The sequence below is a fragment of the Drosophila miranda genome, chromosome XL (assembly GCF_003369915.1).
Source record: "Drosophila miranda strain MSH22 chromosome XL, D.miranda_PacBio2.1, whole genome shotgun sequence".
Classification (NCBI taxonomy): Eukaryota; Metazoa; Arthropoda; class Insecta; order Diptera; family Drosophilidae; genus Drosophila; species Drosophila miranda.
In genome coordinates, this window is record NC_046673.1 from 13,428,183 (window position 1) to 13,447,065 (window position 18,883).

Here is an 18,883-nt window from a genome sequence, read left to right on the forward strand (position 1 = left end):
GACATTCATTTTGTCCAGGATCCAGTCGATTCTTAGTCGACATCTTGATGTCGTTCGACCCCCACACTCCTGAGAGAGTGGGTCTTGCACCGATCTGGCCCTGTTTATCTGAGATATAGAGCTGTAAACGGCAACGTGATTGGTTCAATTTACTTCATATTTTAGTTTTTGTAATATTTATGAAAATATTAATAATGCTCTCTACGCCATCGCTGGGAAAACAGTCTGCAATAGATAAATGCAAAGATGAAATAAAATTACTTGAAAAATGGTGAACAAAAGCAATGGTAGTACCTGGAGAATAAAAAAAATTACCCACTAATAATGGGACCTCGAAAAAAATCATTCACACCAAAAGCTTTATTTTGTACAATCTCTGCATTCATATGATTTTTTTAATTTGTGCTTCTGTTGTAGACTTTTCGCCAATATTATTGCATTTCTAAAGGGACCAAAATAAGAATTGTTCCATAAATTGCGCCAGTCGACGGAAGGAGCTGACGTCATATATCTAAAGCCTCAACTAACAAGTTTTCCAAAGAAAAATATATGTTTTTATTAGTATGAGATTAAAACAATTGATGGACTATTGTGTGCATTATGTATGCATTTCTTTAATAGCCAGAATGTTGGGCTTACCAACGTTAATTCATTATTTTATAACAATCGATTTTTGTGTTTTTTTGTGTGTGTTTTTGTTTGTGTGTGTTAAATATACTATAAACAGAATAAATACGAAGACGAGGTGCTCAGAGGATGAGGGAGCCGGATCCTTCCCGAGATGAGGAGATTTGTTCTTTGTGCGTGCACGTGCGTGTATGACATTGATTGCATTGGCCTACCAGTCATCCTCATCATCATTGCTAATCTCTAGGCGGAACGATGTCTCCAAATTCTGCAGCTTGCGACGGCACAGGCTGCCCAGCGGATTGTTGCGCAGGTCAACAACGACCAGCGTATTGCTCACTATAGCCTCATCGGTATCAATTTCTGCAAGTTCATCAATGACGATTGTTATAGAGGGCATAAGACATCTAACATGGTAATGGAATCGCTGTGATGTAGTTTCTCACTCACCATATATCTTGTTTTCCTGAGCATCCAAGTGTGTCAAACTCTCTAACTTAAAGATAACTTGAGGTAAAACGATAAACGAATTTCTGGATATGTTCAACTTTGCCAAGGCGGTCATATTGGCAAGTTCGTCGGGCAGCCTCGACAGATTGTTTGACGAGAGATTGAGATCTGTAATTTTCAGAGATTGTTAGATTTCTCAGATGCCAGGCAGAATAATAAGATGGAATGGAATGGAATATATCACCTGTTATGGCGCTGAATTTCTGAGTAAATTTGGGTGTGATAGACTTGAGATCATTGCCACTTAGGTCGCAAGACTTCAACACTGTGTTGCGCATCAAGTGGTAAACAGCATCTGGTAATGTCATCAGTTGGCACTCGGAAAGGTCTGCAAGAAGTTTATAGTTAGGGCAAATATTTGATTTGTTTTACACTTTGCCTGGGTATAAGAGTTGAACCGCTAATCTGTGATATTAATACGAGTATAAGAGACTAGGAGTGTCGCCAGCCAAAAGCTTACAATCGATGGCGCTTTTGCCAGTATGTAAAGCTCTCGGCAAGTATGTATACGATATACGTGATTTTAGCAGCGTTACCCTTACCCAGATGTGCACTTTCTTCTGCCGTCTCGCACTGTTGAATCACCTTTACCACCAGGTGTGCCATCCTCTATTCCTACAGCTGATCGTTGGCCGTCTTATCAGTGTTTTGCTCTACTCTTTATTCGGGCCCCGCGATAACCCATCTACCAACGCGACGCAAATGTTGGCCAACACTGAGCACGTGAGGGGCAACCAACTAAAAATATAAATACGATGAGGCATTCCCCTTACCACACGCAGGGGACATCAGCTCTCTCTCTCTCTCTCTCTCTCTCTGTCTCTCTTTCCGACTCTCTCTCTCTCTGGTCCACTGAATCAGTCAGCGATCGAAAAAGCTCTGGCATGGCGAAAATGAAAGGCGAGGGAATTCCCTTCCCACAGAGAGTGCGTGGGTAAACGTAAGAGTATAAGAGTGGCATATACTCGATTGGGAAAGTGTAACAGTTGGATAGTCTTATACAGCTTACATACTCGTAGCTTATACAATCAGCTGTCCAGTGGCATGCATTGCATGCAACTTGCAAGCCAACTCCAACGCGCTAACACTCTCTGTTGTATCTGGGGACTATTGAGTATATTGAGTTATAGGAAGTGTCTTTCCCATAAAAGGAATTTAATGATGTCTCATTGCAGAACGAATGAAATCAAAATCAAAATCAAAATCAACTCGACTCGGCTCGATCGCTAATCTCCACCGAAGTTATCAACAATTTGTGTTGTGTGCTGTTTGTGATGATAAGTGTATCATTGAATTGATGGGGCGACAAATTACCTTTCTTTGTTAAACTGACGCACAGTTACACCCATATGGGATTGTACATATGGATGTACATATGTGTGTGCTAGCGACGCACTTTGCGTGTTTGGGATGGACTGTAGGGGCAGCACTCAATTATAAACAATTTTGTTGCACTCATTCGCGTATGGGGAAGTGCGCAATAACTGAAATTGGCTCTTGGCCAATTTCTGTTTTGTTGTGAGAATTCCATATACATATATATTACGACTTACATATGAAAGAATCAGATCGAAAAGACGGAGCAAACAAATACATATAAATATCTATACAGTGAAAGCTCTCCCTATCAGACCTTGGGAACGACTCTGGAGCCCATAAAAAACTACCATTGCTATAGAGGGAGCTGCGTTGTGCATTGGCCGTGGGTATGAATACCTACCCAAATGCTCATTTTCCTTGGCATCCTCACAGCGATGCACCACACGAATGATACCGCGTCCGGCAATAGGTGAGCATGTGGCGATGCCCCCGATACGGGCTATGTGCGCTGGCAGCCGTGGATCTTCTATGCTTTCGTTGGAACTCTCATTTGAGCTGTCAGTTGGTGTGATCTCATCACTGGCATTGTGATCTTCTCCACCTCTCGTGGTGGCATCAGTTGTGCCATCAGATGTGCCTTCATTGTTGGTTTCATTGTTGGGTGCATTGTTGCCTCCACGGACGTTGTTGCCACCGTTGTTGTTTCCTCGGTTGCCACCGTTTGCGCCCCCATTGCCCCCACTGTTATTGGACCCAAAGTTTGTAATATCGTTTCCAAAGGGCCTCATCTTTGTTGTTTGTTTGTTAGTTTCGTTGCTATACTGTTTATAATCTTGTCCCGACGGTTTTTTTTCTGCGTTAAAAATATACGTAAATAATTTTTTGCAGAACTTCACTTCGAACTTCACTCGAAAAAACAATTAGTTTTGTCCACCACCGATTTGTGTGTGTCTGTTGCCTATTCGAGCTGTATTTGAAGGGACACAAATAAAACTGTAGTCGCGGCTTAAAATTCAATTATTTTGAACGTCCTACTGATCCGGTACGAACTGAACGTGTGTCTCTTGCGCATTGAAATATTGAAAATGCTTTTTACTTTCGGTTTTTATAGCACGGAAGAAGAAAGAAAACTGCGCACAACAAAACAAATGAAAAATAAAATGGCAAGAAAAACAAATAATAACACACAAATTGGCATTTCTTGTTGTTGTTCGAAGAGACGATACTCTTACTCTTACAACTATAAAATGTGATATGTATTAATCTACATTAAAATCGAAGATAAAATATTAGATGGTAAATCCTTTAATGTTACACGACTCCTACAGTAAGATATCGTTTAGTGATCAGTATTATGGGGGGACTTCGTCCTTTTTCTACCTGATCAGTCTTTCCTCAGCGCGCCCGAAGAAGGAGAAATACATACATATGTATCTTTTAAATTAGAGCTATCCTCAGACATAACAACCGCAATAGGATCTTTAATAGATGAGATCTCAAAAATATTTCGGTGATTCGATTAGAAGATTATACTCCCAACCTATTTATGAATGCATGTTCGTGATTCTTCATTTAAAATTGACATTCTTTAAAACAAAAATACATGAAATGGCATTGGCGAATGGCAATGCGTATGTCTAAAGACCCCATCTATGAGGGTAGCCGTTGCATCGCACCAAAATGTCTTGTCATCGTAAGAGCAATAGCCTCTGATATAAACAGTCTTTCTTTCTCTTGGCCCAAACGCTCTTGTTCTGCCAACAAAAAAGTCTAAAAGTTCAATGCGAAAAGAGAGCCCCAAAGAGAGGGACATGACATTACGAGAGTGCGAGAGCCCAGAATATTATCAGTGCGAAACGCTAATAATATACATACATATCTTCGATCGTATATGTACGTATGTATGTATGTGATGTATGGTGGGAGGGGGGATACTTATAGAACCGACTTTTACGCATCTGCTGCTGCGATACCGGAACTGCCTATGTATATAGACGAAATTTTCCGCACACTTGCCAGTCAAAGCAAATTGACAGAGATCAAGACATTTTCATGTAGCGCATATTTAATATATAATTTTACACTAATTAATGGCGTTGCTGTGTGTTATCAACCCGACAAAGAAATGCCTGACAAGGACACGTATATGCACGTAAGGCCATTCCATTCCAGTCATTGTCATGCCTGATTTACAATGAATCTAAAGTGAATCTACTGCATGGGTGTGAGTACCAAAGACGCAAAAGCCCTAAAAGCTTGATTGCTGCTATGAAAAGCCCCGTCAATGATTTTTGATGGCAAGGCAATAATAGTTGAAAAGCTAACAGAGCTTTTCAAGCTTTTGAAAAGGTATCCAAAAAATACTTCGTGTGTGTGCTTAGAGAAGAGGTTGTATACAAGCTTAAAAGCTTGGGGTGTTTATAGAACACAAACACTAATTATGAAATATGTATATGGTTTCAGGTAATGGAATTCAAATAAATTTCTGCATTCCTCGAATGAACACAGTATATGTAATCTCTTTCTCACAGACCTCGGCGGGGGGCCTGCATTCAATAGAAATGCACTCTAGGTTTAAAATTTTTATTCGTCAAAAACAAAACTGAAACACTAGAGATATCATTTGATGTTCATATCGGATTTTGATGCATCCAACGTTTAAATATTATATACAAATTTGACAAATTTTAAAACCGAGCCGATACGACAAATAAAGCGCAAAGAACAACTAAAATTTGATTGGAACAAACGGCTAAAAATTAAATACTTTTAGGTAAGAGTATGCCACAACACGGATTAAAAATGCCTATAGGTTTCACTAACATTGACATTTCCAGTCTACGATCTTAAAAATAATTACGAATCGACTACGAGTACACACGAATAAGTATGCGTATAGGTAGGTGTATAGGTAGGTGTTTAGGTAGGGTAGGTAGGGTAGGTATTATGAATCATGATTAATGGGGCATCTGTCATCTGGTATATATTACTGCAGGACCACACCCTGGGCATGCTGGAGTCCCGTGCACAGATATAGCATGATAATACTGAGGGCCTGCACCCGCTCGTCTGATCTGTTCTCCACACTGATCGTCGATGATTTCCAGGGCGATGATTCTGTTGCCTTTTCGGCATCGTTCATCATTGTATAGCCCTCTGTCTCCGCATCTAAGGCGATTTTTAGCTTTGTCAGCTGCAAAACAGATCATTTAGATATCACAACGTATTATTGATGAGTGTTGGGAAATTACCAGCTCATTGATTTTGGCCACCCGCTCGTCAGGTGGAGCACTGGCGTACAGATGCTTGCTGGAGCTCTTGGCCAGGTTCATCAGATCCTCGTTGCGGTTGTGTCTAATGATTGGCTCGGTGATGATGATGACCTGCTCGAAGCTGAGGACTGTGCACTCCGCTGGGAGTGCCTCCAGGTGTTGGGTTACCCGCTCGAAGGGATTCTGATGCACAAGGGGCGCCGCCACCTCCTCCACAATTGACGATTTGCTGAGCCCACCCAAAGAGAGGTTAACAAAAAAGGAGATTATAGACCCATTTAGTGGACTCACCGCGAGGGAGTATGCTGAGGACTAGGCGGTAGGCTCTTGGAGTTCATCTGCTGGCCGCTGCCAGTCAGCGAAGAGACAATGCCGGGTATGTCCAGATTGCTCGCCTGACGCTTGATCCCCTGCGCCAGCATACCCGTCAGACTAGACCTGTGCACGTCCAGTCCAGCCTGCACTTGCACCTGTGCTTGTTCGCCCGTCGTCGTGGCTGCCTCCTCCAGTTGCACGGAGCCTGTCTTGTGCTCATACAGCTCCAAGTTCTCCGCTTGCGTGATGGTGAACTCTGGCTTCGTCACCCCCGATGGAGTGGCTGCGGAGGTGGATGGCTGCGGCAGGGAACCCGAACAGTCCACGGGCCCACAGACGGTGGCATTCTGGCACTTGGCTATGCACTTCTTGTGGCAGCACATGGAACACTCCTGGCACTGCATGGCATCCTTCAGCCAGATCTTCTTGCCACAGAAGTCGCACTGCGTGGCCCGATGGAAGTGCGTCCGCACAAAGCTGTGGGCTCTTGGAGCCGCACTGTTGGAACCACTACTGGAAATGGCACTGTCCGCCAGAGTGCTCGATGACTTCAGTGAAACTGTTTCGGATGGGGGCTCGTCCTGTCCACGTTCGAATTGAGTTCTGCCGAAAGGAATTACAATAAGGAACTATCCCTCGCATTCACTGCAATGATCAGAGATTACCTAGCTGGGGAATGGGACTTGGAGCCGCTTTTGGTGGTGGGTGGGTCGCCGACGGTAACGTTCGGATTTCCCATCCAGGCGAAGCCAAACAGAATATCGCCAAAGCAGAGGTTCGGATTGAAGCCAGACTGATTGGCCAGATCGTGCATCTTCCTGTGGATAAATTACAGACAGATTTAAAGTAAAACAGGTCCTTTGCGGATTCAAGCTATCCTTGGGCGAATGGCAGACTTACCCTGCCTGCAGGGAGGCCGGATTCAGGGCTATTTGTCGAAGGCATTGATTCAGACTGGTCTCCGAGCACTCGACAAGTATCTGGCCAATCTGGACATTGTTGTAGCCCAGCAGGACACTCTCGCCGGCACACTTGCCAAAGACGCAGACATTGAGGAAGCGACTGTTGGCATCCAGCTGGAAGCTGCACACATCATCCATGTGTATCAGGGGACTGAAAGCGCAGTCGATCGTCGAGTGCTGATAGAAGTAGTTCACCGGTTCATCGGTGCCCCTGTCCGTGGAAGAGTCATCAGTTTTATTCTTGTCCTTATCCTTATCTTTATCTTTTTCCCTCTCCCTCTCCTTTTCCTTATCTTTATCCTTATCCTTGTCACTGCTCTCCCGGCTCATGGTCTTCTTGATGGCCTTGGCAATCAGATTGGACTTCTTTGGGGAATTGGTGGGGGTCTGGCCCGTGAGGCCAGACTCTGCCGCATAGCGACTAAGGCTGGGCTTTACCGCCAGATGCTTGGCCACCGTCTCTGCGGTAGTGGCCTCCGACTCGGGTTCGGTCTTGGCGGTGGCGGAGGTCATGTCGCACAGCTCATCGTATTTCTCCAGATCCTCCAGGATGGCATCGTTACGTATGATGCCGGGAATGACACGCTCGATGCGCAGACAGAAGACGGTGGCCTGCAGGGTCTTCACGACCTTGGCGATCTGCTGGATGGTGGTCACCTGCTTGCCCTCGATGGCCACCAGTGCATCACCGGCCATCAGATTGGACTTGCAGGCCGGTGTGTTCGGCAGCACGGATTCGATCCTCACCAGCTGGCTGTTGCTCTGCTTGAAGACGATGCCGATCTGCTGGTTCTTCGCCTTGTGAATGAACACGTCCAGAGAGATGAGCACATGCCGGTTGTCCTTCTGATGCGCCTCGATAAAGGGCACCGGCGCCAGGGTAATGGTGCAGTAGGTGTCTCCATTGCCCGGCGATGTCCAGGGCATTAGTCGAGAGAGCTCTGCCACCTTCACCGTAAGTAGACCGTTGGGCTGGATGTCACAGTCGACGGTCTCCTCCTCGGCTGTCCAGTGGAAGAAGGGCTTGTAGCGCAACTTGTAGTTGGGCAGGGTGTGTTTCCGCCTCACCGCCTTGCGTATCTGATTGGAGATGAGGTTCGTGATGTTCGACTGCATCTGGCGGCCCTGGTACTTTGATTCTATGTCCAGGATCAGCTCCGGATCGCCCAGGAAGCTCAGGGACCAGTGGGTATATGGCTTTCGCGTGAATTGCAGACGCGCCATGCCTGACAAATGCTTGACCTTCAGCGTAATGGAACCCTTCTTGCCCAGCACCATGTCCGCATCGATGGACGTTGAGAAGTTACCCACGTAGTTGATGTCCAGCAGCAGGTCCAGATTCTCGATGCGCTGCTCCCGCTCGTCCAGCTCCACATTGTGCACGGAGAGCGACTTGATGTCCGGAAACTGATCCCCCAACTCCAGTTCTTTGATCTGAAATTGCCACGGGGTATTAGTCCCGTCGCCTGATCAATATATTCTCTGAGATTAAGGACTCACCGTCAGCTTGTCAAGGAGCTTGCCGGTGGTTGTCTTGGTAATCAGTTCATCCAGTTCGATGGAGAGCTTCCGGTAAAACCATTTACGCACTCGGTTCGAGTTCTTGAATTCGTGGAACAGGAACTGCATCACAAAGTTGAGGGAAATCAAAGCCGAGGCACCCTGAAGACTCTCCTGGTGGTTCTCGCAGCTGTTGACGGGATTGGGTGGGGCCTTGAGGTTCCTTGCTGTCTGTTTGATGTTCTGTCAATAGATAAATATGAATTAATAAGATGGATAATAGATAGGTGGGGATAGGGATGGCTTACCACTGGCAGGGTGTATTTGGCATTCATCCGCTTCTGCTCTTCGCTCTCGTCAGGCAGGTTGGAGAATTTTATGAATATCAGATACTGCAGCAGTATCATGATGACCCCGCCAATCAGCAAAAAGATCAGGCAGAGCAGCAGTATATTCGAAATGGGTATCTCCATGTTGGGGACGGGACGGGACTCTCGAGATTTGACTCTAGTTGTAGGAGGCTGCGCGGGGAGGATATGTGAGGGCCTCTGCTTATGGGCCCGAGAGTTGCATGCCACAAAAATCCGATTTCAGTCTTCTCAATTTCAATTACCTTCTAGATGTCTTGCCCATCGCTCATTGTTTGTATTGTTTGCATAGGCTGCCAGCAATTATGTCTGTCCGTCTTCCAGTGCTAGCTTATCACTCCATCCATTGGACTCTAGTGCTCCGTGTGTGCCCTGACTGTGTGAAGATTTCCTTTGTGATAGGAGTAGTCTAAGGTGGATTATCTGGTGCGAGCCGCACTGCTAACGTTCCCAATTGTTGTAACTACTGTATACTGTGTGCCCCAAAATCAATATGTACCCGTAGTTGTGGCTGCGCCTTAGTTTGCTCTTGGCCCTCCCGTGCGCATGCCCCCTGACCAGCTGACTTGGCTTCCTAGGGGGTAGGTTGGATTGCCCAGAGTATATCCAGAGCTCAGCCACCCAGCTGTTGGCTCTTAACACTTCATGCACAGCTGTGGCAATAACGGACCACAAAAACCACTTACAGGACTCATCCTATAAAAATCCCATAAAATAGTGGGAGTGCAGCCACAGTAGCCACATGGGGGGTTGGACAACGACACGCATTTGAGAAAAACCCCAGAAACAGACAGGGGGTTGGAGCACTTGAGGGACCTATAGCTTTAGATAAACATTGATTCTGATTCATCATAGAATGTTGTTCATGTTGGGAGAACTCTTCTAAATTGAATTTAAGGGGTTTGGGGACAGCTACAACCACAGTCACATTTGTTGAACTCTTGTAGGAAGTGTACTCTGAACATTTTCCACTCATTGAATTTTCATGAATAGGCATGAATATGAGCAGGACAACAAGTGCACAAAGGGCTTCATATGAGAACCACACAAGTATCCACATAAATACCATCATATTTAAGGGTAAACCAATCAAATATCAACATTTTTAAATATATAATAATAGTAAAATAGAAATAAAATAATTAATACATTTTTTAATTTTTAGTTTATAATTTAAATGGCTAATAAAAAAACTCCAAGTCCATTAGGTTTGTAATTTTTTCTGGCATTCATTTTGTTTTATTGGTTTTTTTAGTTTTTTTTTTGTTTTGGTTTTTTTGTTTTTTTTGTTTGTTTTTGGTATTATTATGTAATTCCTTTACTTTATGTAAAATAAGAAAGTATTAATAGTTTTTATTAACAAATTTGTTGAAGGCAGGTATTTATGTTATTATATGTTTATGTATGTATATCTTGTCTTGTATATAAATTACAAGTTCCTCTTTATAATTATACATAATTAAACGTATTATTAAATGTAGTTCAATTATCTCTAGCGTCTCTTAACCATTAGTTAAACTGCGTCATTTACTTAGTGTATTCAGTTATTCAATATATACTATATATACATACATTTATATATGTATACATACATACATACGTGTATATACAATATATATGTATAATGTATATGCGCATTGTCATTACATTTTAGCGATTACCATTAAATTTTTCTAATTTAAATTAATATATATAGTATATATATATTATTCCGCTCTTTCCCGTCCGTCTACTCCCCAGAGAGACCACAGACAATCCCCTACTACTACTATAGTATATCATCATATCATATTTTCTTGATTTCCTTTCGGTTGCTTTGTATAAAATTCCGAGCTACTTTTAGATTTCTCATGTGACCTTTCAAACCAGACAGTAAACAATTAACAAAAATATACGAATATCGCGAATCGTTAAGTTAGGGCTCAAGTTTAAGTTAAGGTTAACGTTAAAGTTCAAGTTAAAGTTAAAGTTCAAGTTCAAGTTACAGTTAAGGTAAAGAAGGTAATCAGCATACCGGCACGGCATGAGACAGTGAGCACAGGATTGTGTGGTGCGGTGGACCGCTTTGGGGGTGGACCTGGACGTAGGACCTGGCACGGCGGCAGCCACCGTACCGTACCCTGTGCTCATTGGGTCACGGGCTACATACCTACACACAAGTATAGTATTTCACTATTTCACCAGATTTCCAGCTATATCTCTCTATCGGTTTTGAAGTCGGATAGGATCGGACATCGGGTAACGGGCATCGGGGATCGCAGTGGAGTTTAGGCAATGTCTGTACAGTAGTTCTATGTATGAAAAAAATCAATAATTCAAGAACCTGGAAGAACAATCGAACTCGCGACGCGACGCTAGGCAGCACATGGTAGTACATATAAATATATTTAATTATATTTATAGGATACTTCAGTTTTTGTTTGGCATCTAGTTTGGTAGATGGAGGGACGTGGTTTTTGCCTGCTGGCCCCCAATTGTTCTTCCCCGAAATATCGTAGCATCCGATCTCTCCTGTTCATGGTCTAATGTTGATCTAGTCCCTACCTGCACCTGCACCTGCCACCTGGCACCTGGCTCCTAATCAATATATGTTGTATGTGGTAGTACTTTGTGGCTAAGCATCTGTGGCGAATGTGGCGAGTGTGACGCGTGTGGCTTGGGGCATGTGGTAGAGTACTTTGGTAGAGTTCACAGTCAGCTAGCTAGGGGCCCAAATGGGAGAAGCGAACTGTTTGTTGGTTAAGGCCTTCAAAAGCAAATCGAAATCGAATTAGATGCCAATAATTTGCTAAAATTAAATAGTTCCTCTAGAGGCGTAATGGATTGGATATATGTACATATGTACGATATCAAAATAAGAACCTTAATATTAACTAACTCTCACATTTTGTACTCATTTCCACTTTTTGATGTTCCATTTGTATTCTTTATACTATCTGTATTGTTATTTTGTTTGTATTTTTATTTTTTTTTTTGGCATTAATAGCGAAATGAAGCCAATAGCTCTCACCAAGAACTCTACACTCCACTCCACCCACTCCCATGAGGATGATTGATGGCCTAAGCAAGCAGAGCGAAATGTGGACACGATCTTAGCCTACGATAAAGGAATCGAAAAGGAATAGATTCGTAGCGTACGTATAACTCAATGAATGGACAACAGAATGATAAATCGGAATTACAATTATAAATATTGTTGATGTTGTTTTTTGGAAGTAGTCAAAGGGTGGCACCTTGGAAAAACACGAGTAATACATTTAGTACTGTACTGTTCTGTACTGAACTGTATGTAAGGCAAGCAGATTGGCGAGCGAGCGATTTTCTATATCAGATATTAGATTTCATTTCTTTTAATTTTTTCCCATTGTTAAGCTATGGATTCTTTTGGTTTTTGTTGTGGTTTTGGTTTTGGATTGGTTTTGTTTTGTTTTTTGTTTGACACTAGTTTATAGACTATTGTATTGTAAATTGTATAATTATGCATGTACATATATGTATGCTTGTGAGTGTATATTTATAAATCGATCTTGTATGTATCCGTAATATAATATAATTATTAAAAATGTATGCATTTCTATTTCTCAGTTTTGCTGTATTCGGTTTTCGTGTTTTCCGGCTTTTTTTTTTGGTTTTGTCGGTATTTTCCGTATTGCTAAGTTTTACTCGTAATATGTATAATTAATTATAGTACATTGCTGTAGTGAACATGGCTAAGTTGGTTTCGGTTTGGTGTTTGCTTCTCTTGGTTGTCGTCTTTTATGCACCTTCTCTGTATGTATGCCTCCTAAAACTCTACTCTCGTAATCGTAATCATAATCATATTCGTATTCGTTATCGTAAGTACATTTGCTGTGTAAATTCGCATAACTGCTCAGCGGTTATAATTATTTACTTAAGTTATGGATTCACTTTTTTGTTTAAATTACAATATTTGTGCGCTCTTCGATATCCCTTCGTCATGTTCATGTTCGTCATGTAACCCATGATTCGTCGTCTATCTATACACTAACTGGTTGTTTTGATTTAGGATCATTTGTTGTCTTAATGTCTTAATGACTGCTGTGATAATGCTGTTTCTGCTATATGCCTGCGTTAATGTGATGCTGATTTCGATATCGAGTGAGGGAGGTGGAGGTGTGTATGTGTGTGCATGAGATTCACATTTCCATTTTGCATGAGCTGGAGAGGTATACGGATACTGGTATCTACATACTTATATGTATGTACGAATGTGTCGCTACGGATATACCGAAAAAATTGAAAATTAAATAACAATGCAATCAGACTAAGCAGATTCATATTTTCGAATAATAAAATGGCAATGTTTTAAGGCTTTTGCTCGTAAAGGCAAGATTAGATAGGCGATATCGATTATGCATGTATACTATTTAAACGAGGATTATCTATCAGGTATGATCATCATCATCATCATCATCATTTACACTAGCCTAGCCTACAGCTCACATCATGTACAGACTTTTCTTGCGAACGAATCGAAACAGTTTTAACCTTCAAAGAGCAGATGCCAAGGCATGTTCCTGAAGTTAAAGTAAGTTCTCTGAGAAATGAAAATGAGGCTCGTTCGTACACGTATATTGTTGTGTATCAGAAAATAAAGTAATGTTCCGCTACCTCGTCAAAGTCTGTACAGAACAGGCTATAATTTACATAGATACTTATGGTATGTATGCAGCTGGTCATGATTGAGGCTGTGTATATTGTATATTGGTATTGTATTGGGTTTTGATCTTGCAGTACTATTGCTATTAGTTATTGTTTTAGTTTTAGCTTTAGTAGTGGTTTATGTTCGATTAATCAAAAGAAGGAGAGGGACAGATAGAGAGAGGGCGAGTATTCGCTCGAATATACACGAATGAATGAAAAAATCCTTAGGTATTCAAAATGCGAATTATTTGTTTGCTATTCAAGTTTAAGTATTTGTTTTTTGGGTTCGGATTTCCTGTGTACGTCTCGGTCGAAAGTATGCATGTGTGTGTGTGTGTGTGTGTGTATAATCGTAGTCGTAGGTAAAACATTACATACAAAAAATTTGATATCTACATTAAACTTGTATGTACAGGAGAATAAATATAATTTTGCATTTAAATGTACATAATTGAATTACTAACTTTAAATACAAACAAGACAAAAACGCTTGCAGATTCAGATTACAGATTCATCGAGCTATGTCCTAGATAAACCTACAATGTATAATGTATGCGAGTACCCCTACAATATTTACTACCTATATTGTAGACCTACAATCTAAGTATGTTATGCTTTTCGAAATATAGTTCCCTTTTGCTTGTTTGGTTTCTTAGGCATTTAGTACAATAAAATAAATACACTCTATCATATCATATCATCATATCATATCATTCATATCTGACATTGAGTTTGTTGCTATTCCTATACCTATATTCATTTTCATATCCATATTCTTTTCCCTATCCTCCTTTTACACCTTACTCCTACTCTTAGCGATCTCCTAACTCCTATTCCTTGATCTCTCGTACTTTTTACACCTCATTTCAGTTTCAGTTACAATTAAAGTTACACTTTCAGCGGTTTCTGGTTCTGGCTTCTGTTCATCATCATCATCCCCCTTCCCTTATAGCGTATGATACGAATACAGCGGATGGTGCGGGTGATGTTGCTGTGGATGCGGCTGCTGCTGTGGTTGCTGTGTTTGCTGCGGCTGTGATTGCTCTTGTGGTTGTAGTAGTAGTTCTTCTGGCTGGTGATAATGATGGGCACCTGATGCTGCTGGTGTTTCTATCCAACCATCATGTAGATCGGAAATAGCATTATAATTAATGTCATTATCAGAATAGATCTTTTTAATAGCTACTGGTGTTGTTATTGTAATTGGTACACTTAATATCATTGCTTCATTTTCATTTCTTGTTGTCCTTGGTGTTGTTGTTGCAGTGTCGATTGCTGTTGTCCTAGACCTAGTCCTTGGTATAGTTCCTATGAATTCTTCATAATCGAAGTGGGGCGAGGTTGTTCTTGTTTCTGGCAATGAGATTGCCATCAGTGAGGATTCGTACGGCTTGTGGCAGCATGGTAGCCATTCATGTTGCTGTTGTTGTTGTTGTTGTGTTACTAGTAGCTGTTGTATTTGCTGATCATCGTTTGCTCGTTGCGATTGCGGTTGTCGATTTGGGTTTGTTGATTCGTGTAAGCTTTCTTCTTCTTCAGCCAATTTCTTGATATCTTTTGGTGTTAGTGTGGTGGGGGTGGTGGGTGTTAGTGTTAAAGTGGATCTTGGTATATCTACATACCGATGATTAATTGGTGTATATTGTTGTGGCTGTTGGTGTAAGTGTTGGTATTGGCGTTGGTGTTGATTTATGCGTCGTATCGTATCAAAATTGTGATCTAAATTTGGTGCTGAATACGATGAGCATATGGCCTGATGTTATACCCAGATCTGATCCTTTCGATTACGCGATCGCAATCAAAGCCTTTGCTAGCACCAGTCCTCCTCGTCGGAATCGGAGTGTCGAGTATTAAGTCCGCTCTTTGGCTTAAAACCATTTAGAACTGGAGATGGCAGTACACGACCTGTTCGGCCCATAGCCAGCGCTTGTTCAAACGACAGCGGTGCTATATATTCCAGTCTGGGAAATATATACATTTTACAACTTCAGGTTAGAGCTTCATGTCGGTCATGACTGCACTAGACTAGACTTACCTTTCTCTTTCCACCTCTCTCTCGCGATCACGCTCCCGCTCATACAACTCACGCTCCCGATCTCTGTATTCGAAGCGCAGGTCGTACTCGTGCAGGCGATCCCGATCCCGATCTCGATCCCTAAGGCGTTCGCGATCCCGCTCGCGGTCTCTACTACTATAATACATATCTCTAGGGTCCCGCAGCAGGTCACGATGATGCGGCAGCGAGTGAACACTGTGGGGCGTTGAGTGGTGCGTCTGAAAAGGAGTAAGATGAAGGAGTAAGTAAAGGCTGATTTTGGTATGCGACTTGGCATGGATCACTTACGTGAGTTGGACTCGCATTCAGCTTGGGAAAATTAATGTTGGTTGGCTTGAGCTGCAGTGTTGACGGTTTGCTTGGAGTCGGTGGTAGGCGTCGTCCAATTCCGGCACGACGGGAGGCTAGCGTTGGGTAGCTATGCTGCACATGCGTGCCACCTGTCGGGAACACAATTAGAGATTACTTTTCCGTTCAACTGTCCAACGGTCGCGTCTATTAACCAAACGCAATGTATAGCATAAATCGATGCAAGTAAGATACAAATATTATGTATATATATATGTAGGTATGACATTGAACGGTGAGTGCCTACATTGTTCTTTATTGCGCTATCAACACGGGCAAGACTCATTAAACAAAGAAACACGAGTATATACATTAGAAACAAACCAATTTCGAACGATTCAATTGGAGCATGTTCGGATTTTGTACGATCTTTGTCAAAAATAATAATAGTACAAATCTTTTAAATTTATGGAACTATTGGCTTGACAGACGGACAAAACGTATTAGCATCTTGGATTCCCATTCATTTGGATAATGAAAATATTGTATAAATCTGGCAAAAGGCGAACATGCTCCAGGTCTTTACAATTCAATTTTTCCACAAACTTGTCCAACGTTCAAACATAACAGTAAGAAACGCCAAACAGCTTCGTAAAGAAGTCGAAGTAATATGTATTCACTATTGTATATCATATTGTATGCAAAAGTATGTCAAGAAAGTGTTTTTTTTACCACTCTCTTGAAATACACACGACCTTGAATATACATATGCGATATATAGAACAATAACAGTAACAAGTGTGCTAGAGATTAGAGTATATTGTACATAAGTTGTTGGATGATTCAGGGCGGTGGTCGATCGATTGGTAGCTAGCAACATGCATGACTGTGGTGGGTACGAGTGAGAGTACGAGAGAGCGACGAAAACGTATGAAATCAGGTTCAAGATATCAACGGAAGAGTAGAGTGCAAAATGCTAAGGACAAACATTCACAGATAGTTAAGATAGAGATAGTTAAGATATACACACACAAGTCTAGATACTGAAACACCCATAAACTGCAGCCCAAATTAAGTATTTCTCTAGTTACATAGTATAATGGCTAATGACAGTTTTTTTTAGTTTTTTTACCACCCAAATAGTTTATGTATGTTATATATATATATATTTTTTTTATATATTAGAGAAATGCTCGAGAATGAAGCCCTGAACAACATAGTGTGGCTGGCACTTTTACGGGTGGTGTGTAGTACGAGTAGTAGGGCAAAGAAACAAGAAGCAAGCTTTAAATAGAGATTCTTGGTCAGTAGGATACGGCCCTAGGATACGCTTGTACTACTAACGAAGGTCATTTCTCAGCACTGGAAACACAGGTTTTTTGCGGACCAAAAAGACAGTACAAAATGTTGTTGTATAAGACTAGGTTTTTCTTTGAATCCCAACCCCAATCAATGTCTTTCCCAAAGTCCGTCGAGCGTGTCCCTGTCCGAGAAGGAATAAGAGTAGCAGTCGTATCTAACCAGACTTGTTGGTATTCTAACAAATTTCAAATATCTTACAACGCGTTTTTAAAATTGAATAAACAAAAAAAAAACAAACAAAAATACACGTTATTTGCCAGAGATATTCTGTGTGTGTGTGTGTGTGTGTTGTACGAGTAGTTTTCGAGTTCTGTAGTTTTTGAGGATGAGCATGGGATGAAGTCTGTATGTACATGGCACGAGTAGAACCATACAGTAGTAGTAGTAGAAGTAGTAGTAGTAGTAGTAGTAGTACGAGATGTGAGATAACGAATAGTATAATATAAGAGTAGTAGGTGGAGGATATATGGGCATCTAGAGAAATGAAATGAAAACGATGAACTGCTGCGTAACGCTAGGAGTAGTAACAAGAGTACGAGTACGAATAGTTGAGTACATTGATTGATTGATTGATTGATATTGATTGATGGGTTTTTGGTTGGTTGTTCGAGATGGTAAACGCTCGCAGATCTGAGAGCGAGCTGTTGTGGTGTGGTTTATGTATTAAACAAACTATTCTGTTGTTTAAAGCTTATGATTGACTGATTGATTGTTTGACTGATTGATTAATTGAACGTCTTGGCATGACAATTACATGTACATGTTAAGCATGTTTTGGCAACTATGTACGAATACGAATAGTTAGTTACGAGTAAGCATGTCTGAGATCTGATTGATGTTGTTGGTAAAAGTAGAAATATGATTGAAGAAATTTGTGTAGAAGAAAGTAGTACTAGCATATATAGAAACAAATTTGATTTTTGATTTGATTGTAGCTTGATTTCGATTTTAGTTTTGATTTTAGTTTTGATTTTGATCTTTGATTTGATTTTTGGACTTTAGATAACAAGAGTGCTAAAGATGTACCCATATCAATCCCATAACCAAGTCTGTCTCGTTCACGCATCTCCTGAAGTCGAGCGGGACTCGGCGATCGTGACCTTTGACATAGACTTGTTGTCCCATATGTGGGATAAGGCAGTTGAGTGCGTTTACTGCGAGACAAATGACCACCATAACGAGAAGGCGAAGGCGAACGGGCCGGACTTGTCGATGCTGACCATGAACCTATATTGTACATATAACAACAATAATAAAGAAAAAACGTAATAATTAAGGATGTCGGGGCACAACAGTTTACGTATTTTTGTTTTTTGGTTTTTTGTTTTTTGTTTTATTTGGTTAGGTTTTTTCAAGAAATTGCATTAATTTTATAGTTTTTTTTTTGTTTCTGTTTCTCCGATTATTTTTGTTTAAATAGGAAAATGAAAACGATATCGATTAAAAATCGAACCAACTGAGGACAGAACCAAAACATAAATGAATATATTTATTTGAATATATATTTTGTATTTGTATTTGTATCAAAAGATTTTCGTTTAAGGCTATGGAATTGTAGACATATATATCTGCATATAACTAAGATACTACAAAATAGATAAAAAAGAGCCCCGGCTGATGCCGAATCCTTGCTTGGTC

At 41.3% G+C, this 18,883-nt stretch overlaps 3 protein-coding genes across 34 annotated transcripts in view; all 3 read right to left on the reverse strand.

Annotated features, from left to right (window-relative positions):
* Nucleotides 1–587: 587 nt before the first annotated feature.
* LOC108165102 (leucine-rich repeat-containing protein 20) lies at nt 588–3,536 on the reverse strand. 2 transcript variants are annotated; one of them, XM_017301158.2, is made up of 4 exons: nt 2,858–3,536; nt 1,322–1,465; nt 1,078–1,245; nt 588–990 (listed from the first exon to the last, which is right to left on the reverse strand). In XM_017301158.2, the coding sequence occupies exons 1-4, from the start codon at nt 3,243–3,245 to the stop codon at nt 839–841; spliced, it is 852 nt and encodes a 283-aa protein (XP_017156647.1). In that variant the 5' UTR covers nt 3,246–3,536; the 3' UTR covers nt 588–838. The 2 variants fall into 2 exon arrangements, with proteins under 2 accessions (XP_017156647.1, XP_017156648.1); XM_017301159.2 differs by lacking the exon at nt 2,858–3,536 and adding an exon at nt 1,680–1,831.
* Nucleotides 3,537–5,026: 1,490 nt separating this feature from the next.
* LOC108165037 (PDZ domain-containing protein 8) lies at nt 5,027–9,390 on the reverse strand. Its single transcript, XM_017301074.2, has 7 exons — nt 8,815–9,390; nt 8,507–8,749; nt 6,945–8,440; nt 6,710–6,862; nt 6,021–6,647; nt 5,709–5,958; nt 5,027–5,650 (listed from the first exon to the last, which is right to left on the reverse strand). The coding sequence occupies exons 1-7, from the start codon at nt 8,977–8,979 to the stop codon at nt 5,444–5,446; spliced, it is 3,141 nt and encodes a 1,046-aa protein (XP_017156563.1). The 5' UTR covers nt 8,980–9,390; the 3' UTR covers nt 5,027–5,443.
* A 2,979-nt stretch (nt 9,391–12,369) lies between these two features.
* LOC108156392 (voltage-dependent calcium channel type A subunit alpha-1) overlaps nt 12,370–18,883 on the reverse strand; it is a 57,628-nt gene continuing 51,114 nt past the window's right edge. For 18 of the 31 annotated variants that reach the window (XM_033395386.1, XM_033395401.1, XM_033395391.1 and 15 more), the window contains 4 exons: nt 18,272–18,472; nt 15,884–16,035; nt 15,575–15,813; nt 12,370–15,500 (listed from right to left, as the gene is read on the reverse strand). In XM_033395386.1, coding sequence (XP_033251277.1) covers nt 15,350–15,500; nt 15,575–15,813; nt 15,884–16,035; nt 18,272–18,472 — 743 coding nt within the window. In that variant the 3' untranslated portion in view covers nt 12,370–15,349. The remainder of the gene's footprint in view (nt 15,501–15,574; nt 15,814–15,883; nt 16,036–18,271; nt 18,473–18,883) is intronic. The other 13 variants (XM_033395478.1, XM_033395472.1, XM_033395426.1 and 10 more) reach the window with 4 other exon arrangements.

Bases quoted from the DNA above. Each gene is read 5' to 3' on its own strand.
- LOC108165037 (XM_017301074.2), bottom strand. From the start codon at position 8,979: ATGGAGATACCCATTTCGAATATACTGCTGCTCTGCCTGATCTTTTTG. The intron at 8,441-8,506 runs GTGAGTCCTTAA...TGGCAATTTCAG, and splicing joins AGCTCCTTGACAAGCTGACG to ATCAAAGAACTGGAGTTGGG. The intron at 6,648-6,709 runs GTAATCTCTGAT...TCCTTTCGGCAG, and splicing joins AAGTCCCATTCCCCAGCTAG to AACTCAATTCGAACGTGGAC.
- LOC108165102 (XM_017301158.2), bottom strand. From the start codon at position 3,245: ATGAGGCCCTTTGGAAACGATATTACAAACTTTGGGTCCAATAACAGT. The intron at 1,466-2,857 runs GTAGGTATTCAT...AACTTCTTGCAG, and splicing joins CAAGGAAAATGAGCATTTGG to ACCTTTCCGAGTGCCAACTG. The intron at 991-1,077 runs GTGAGTGAGAAA...ATGAACTTGCAG, and splicing joins TCAGGAAAACAAGATATATG to AAATTGATACCGATGAGGCT.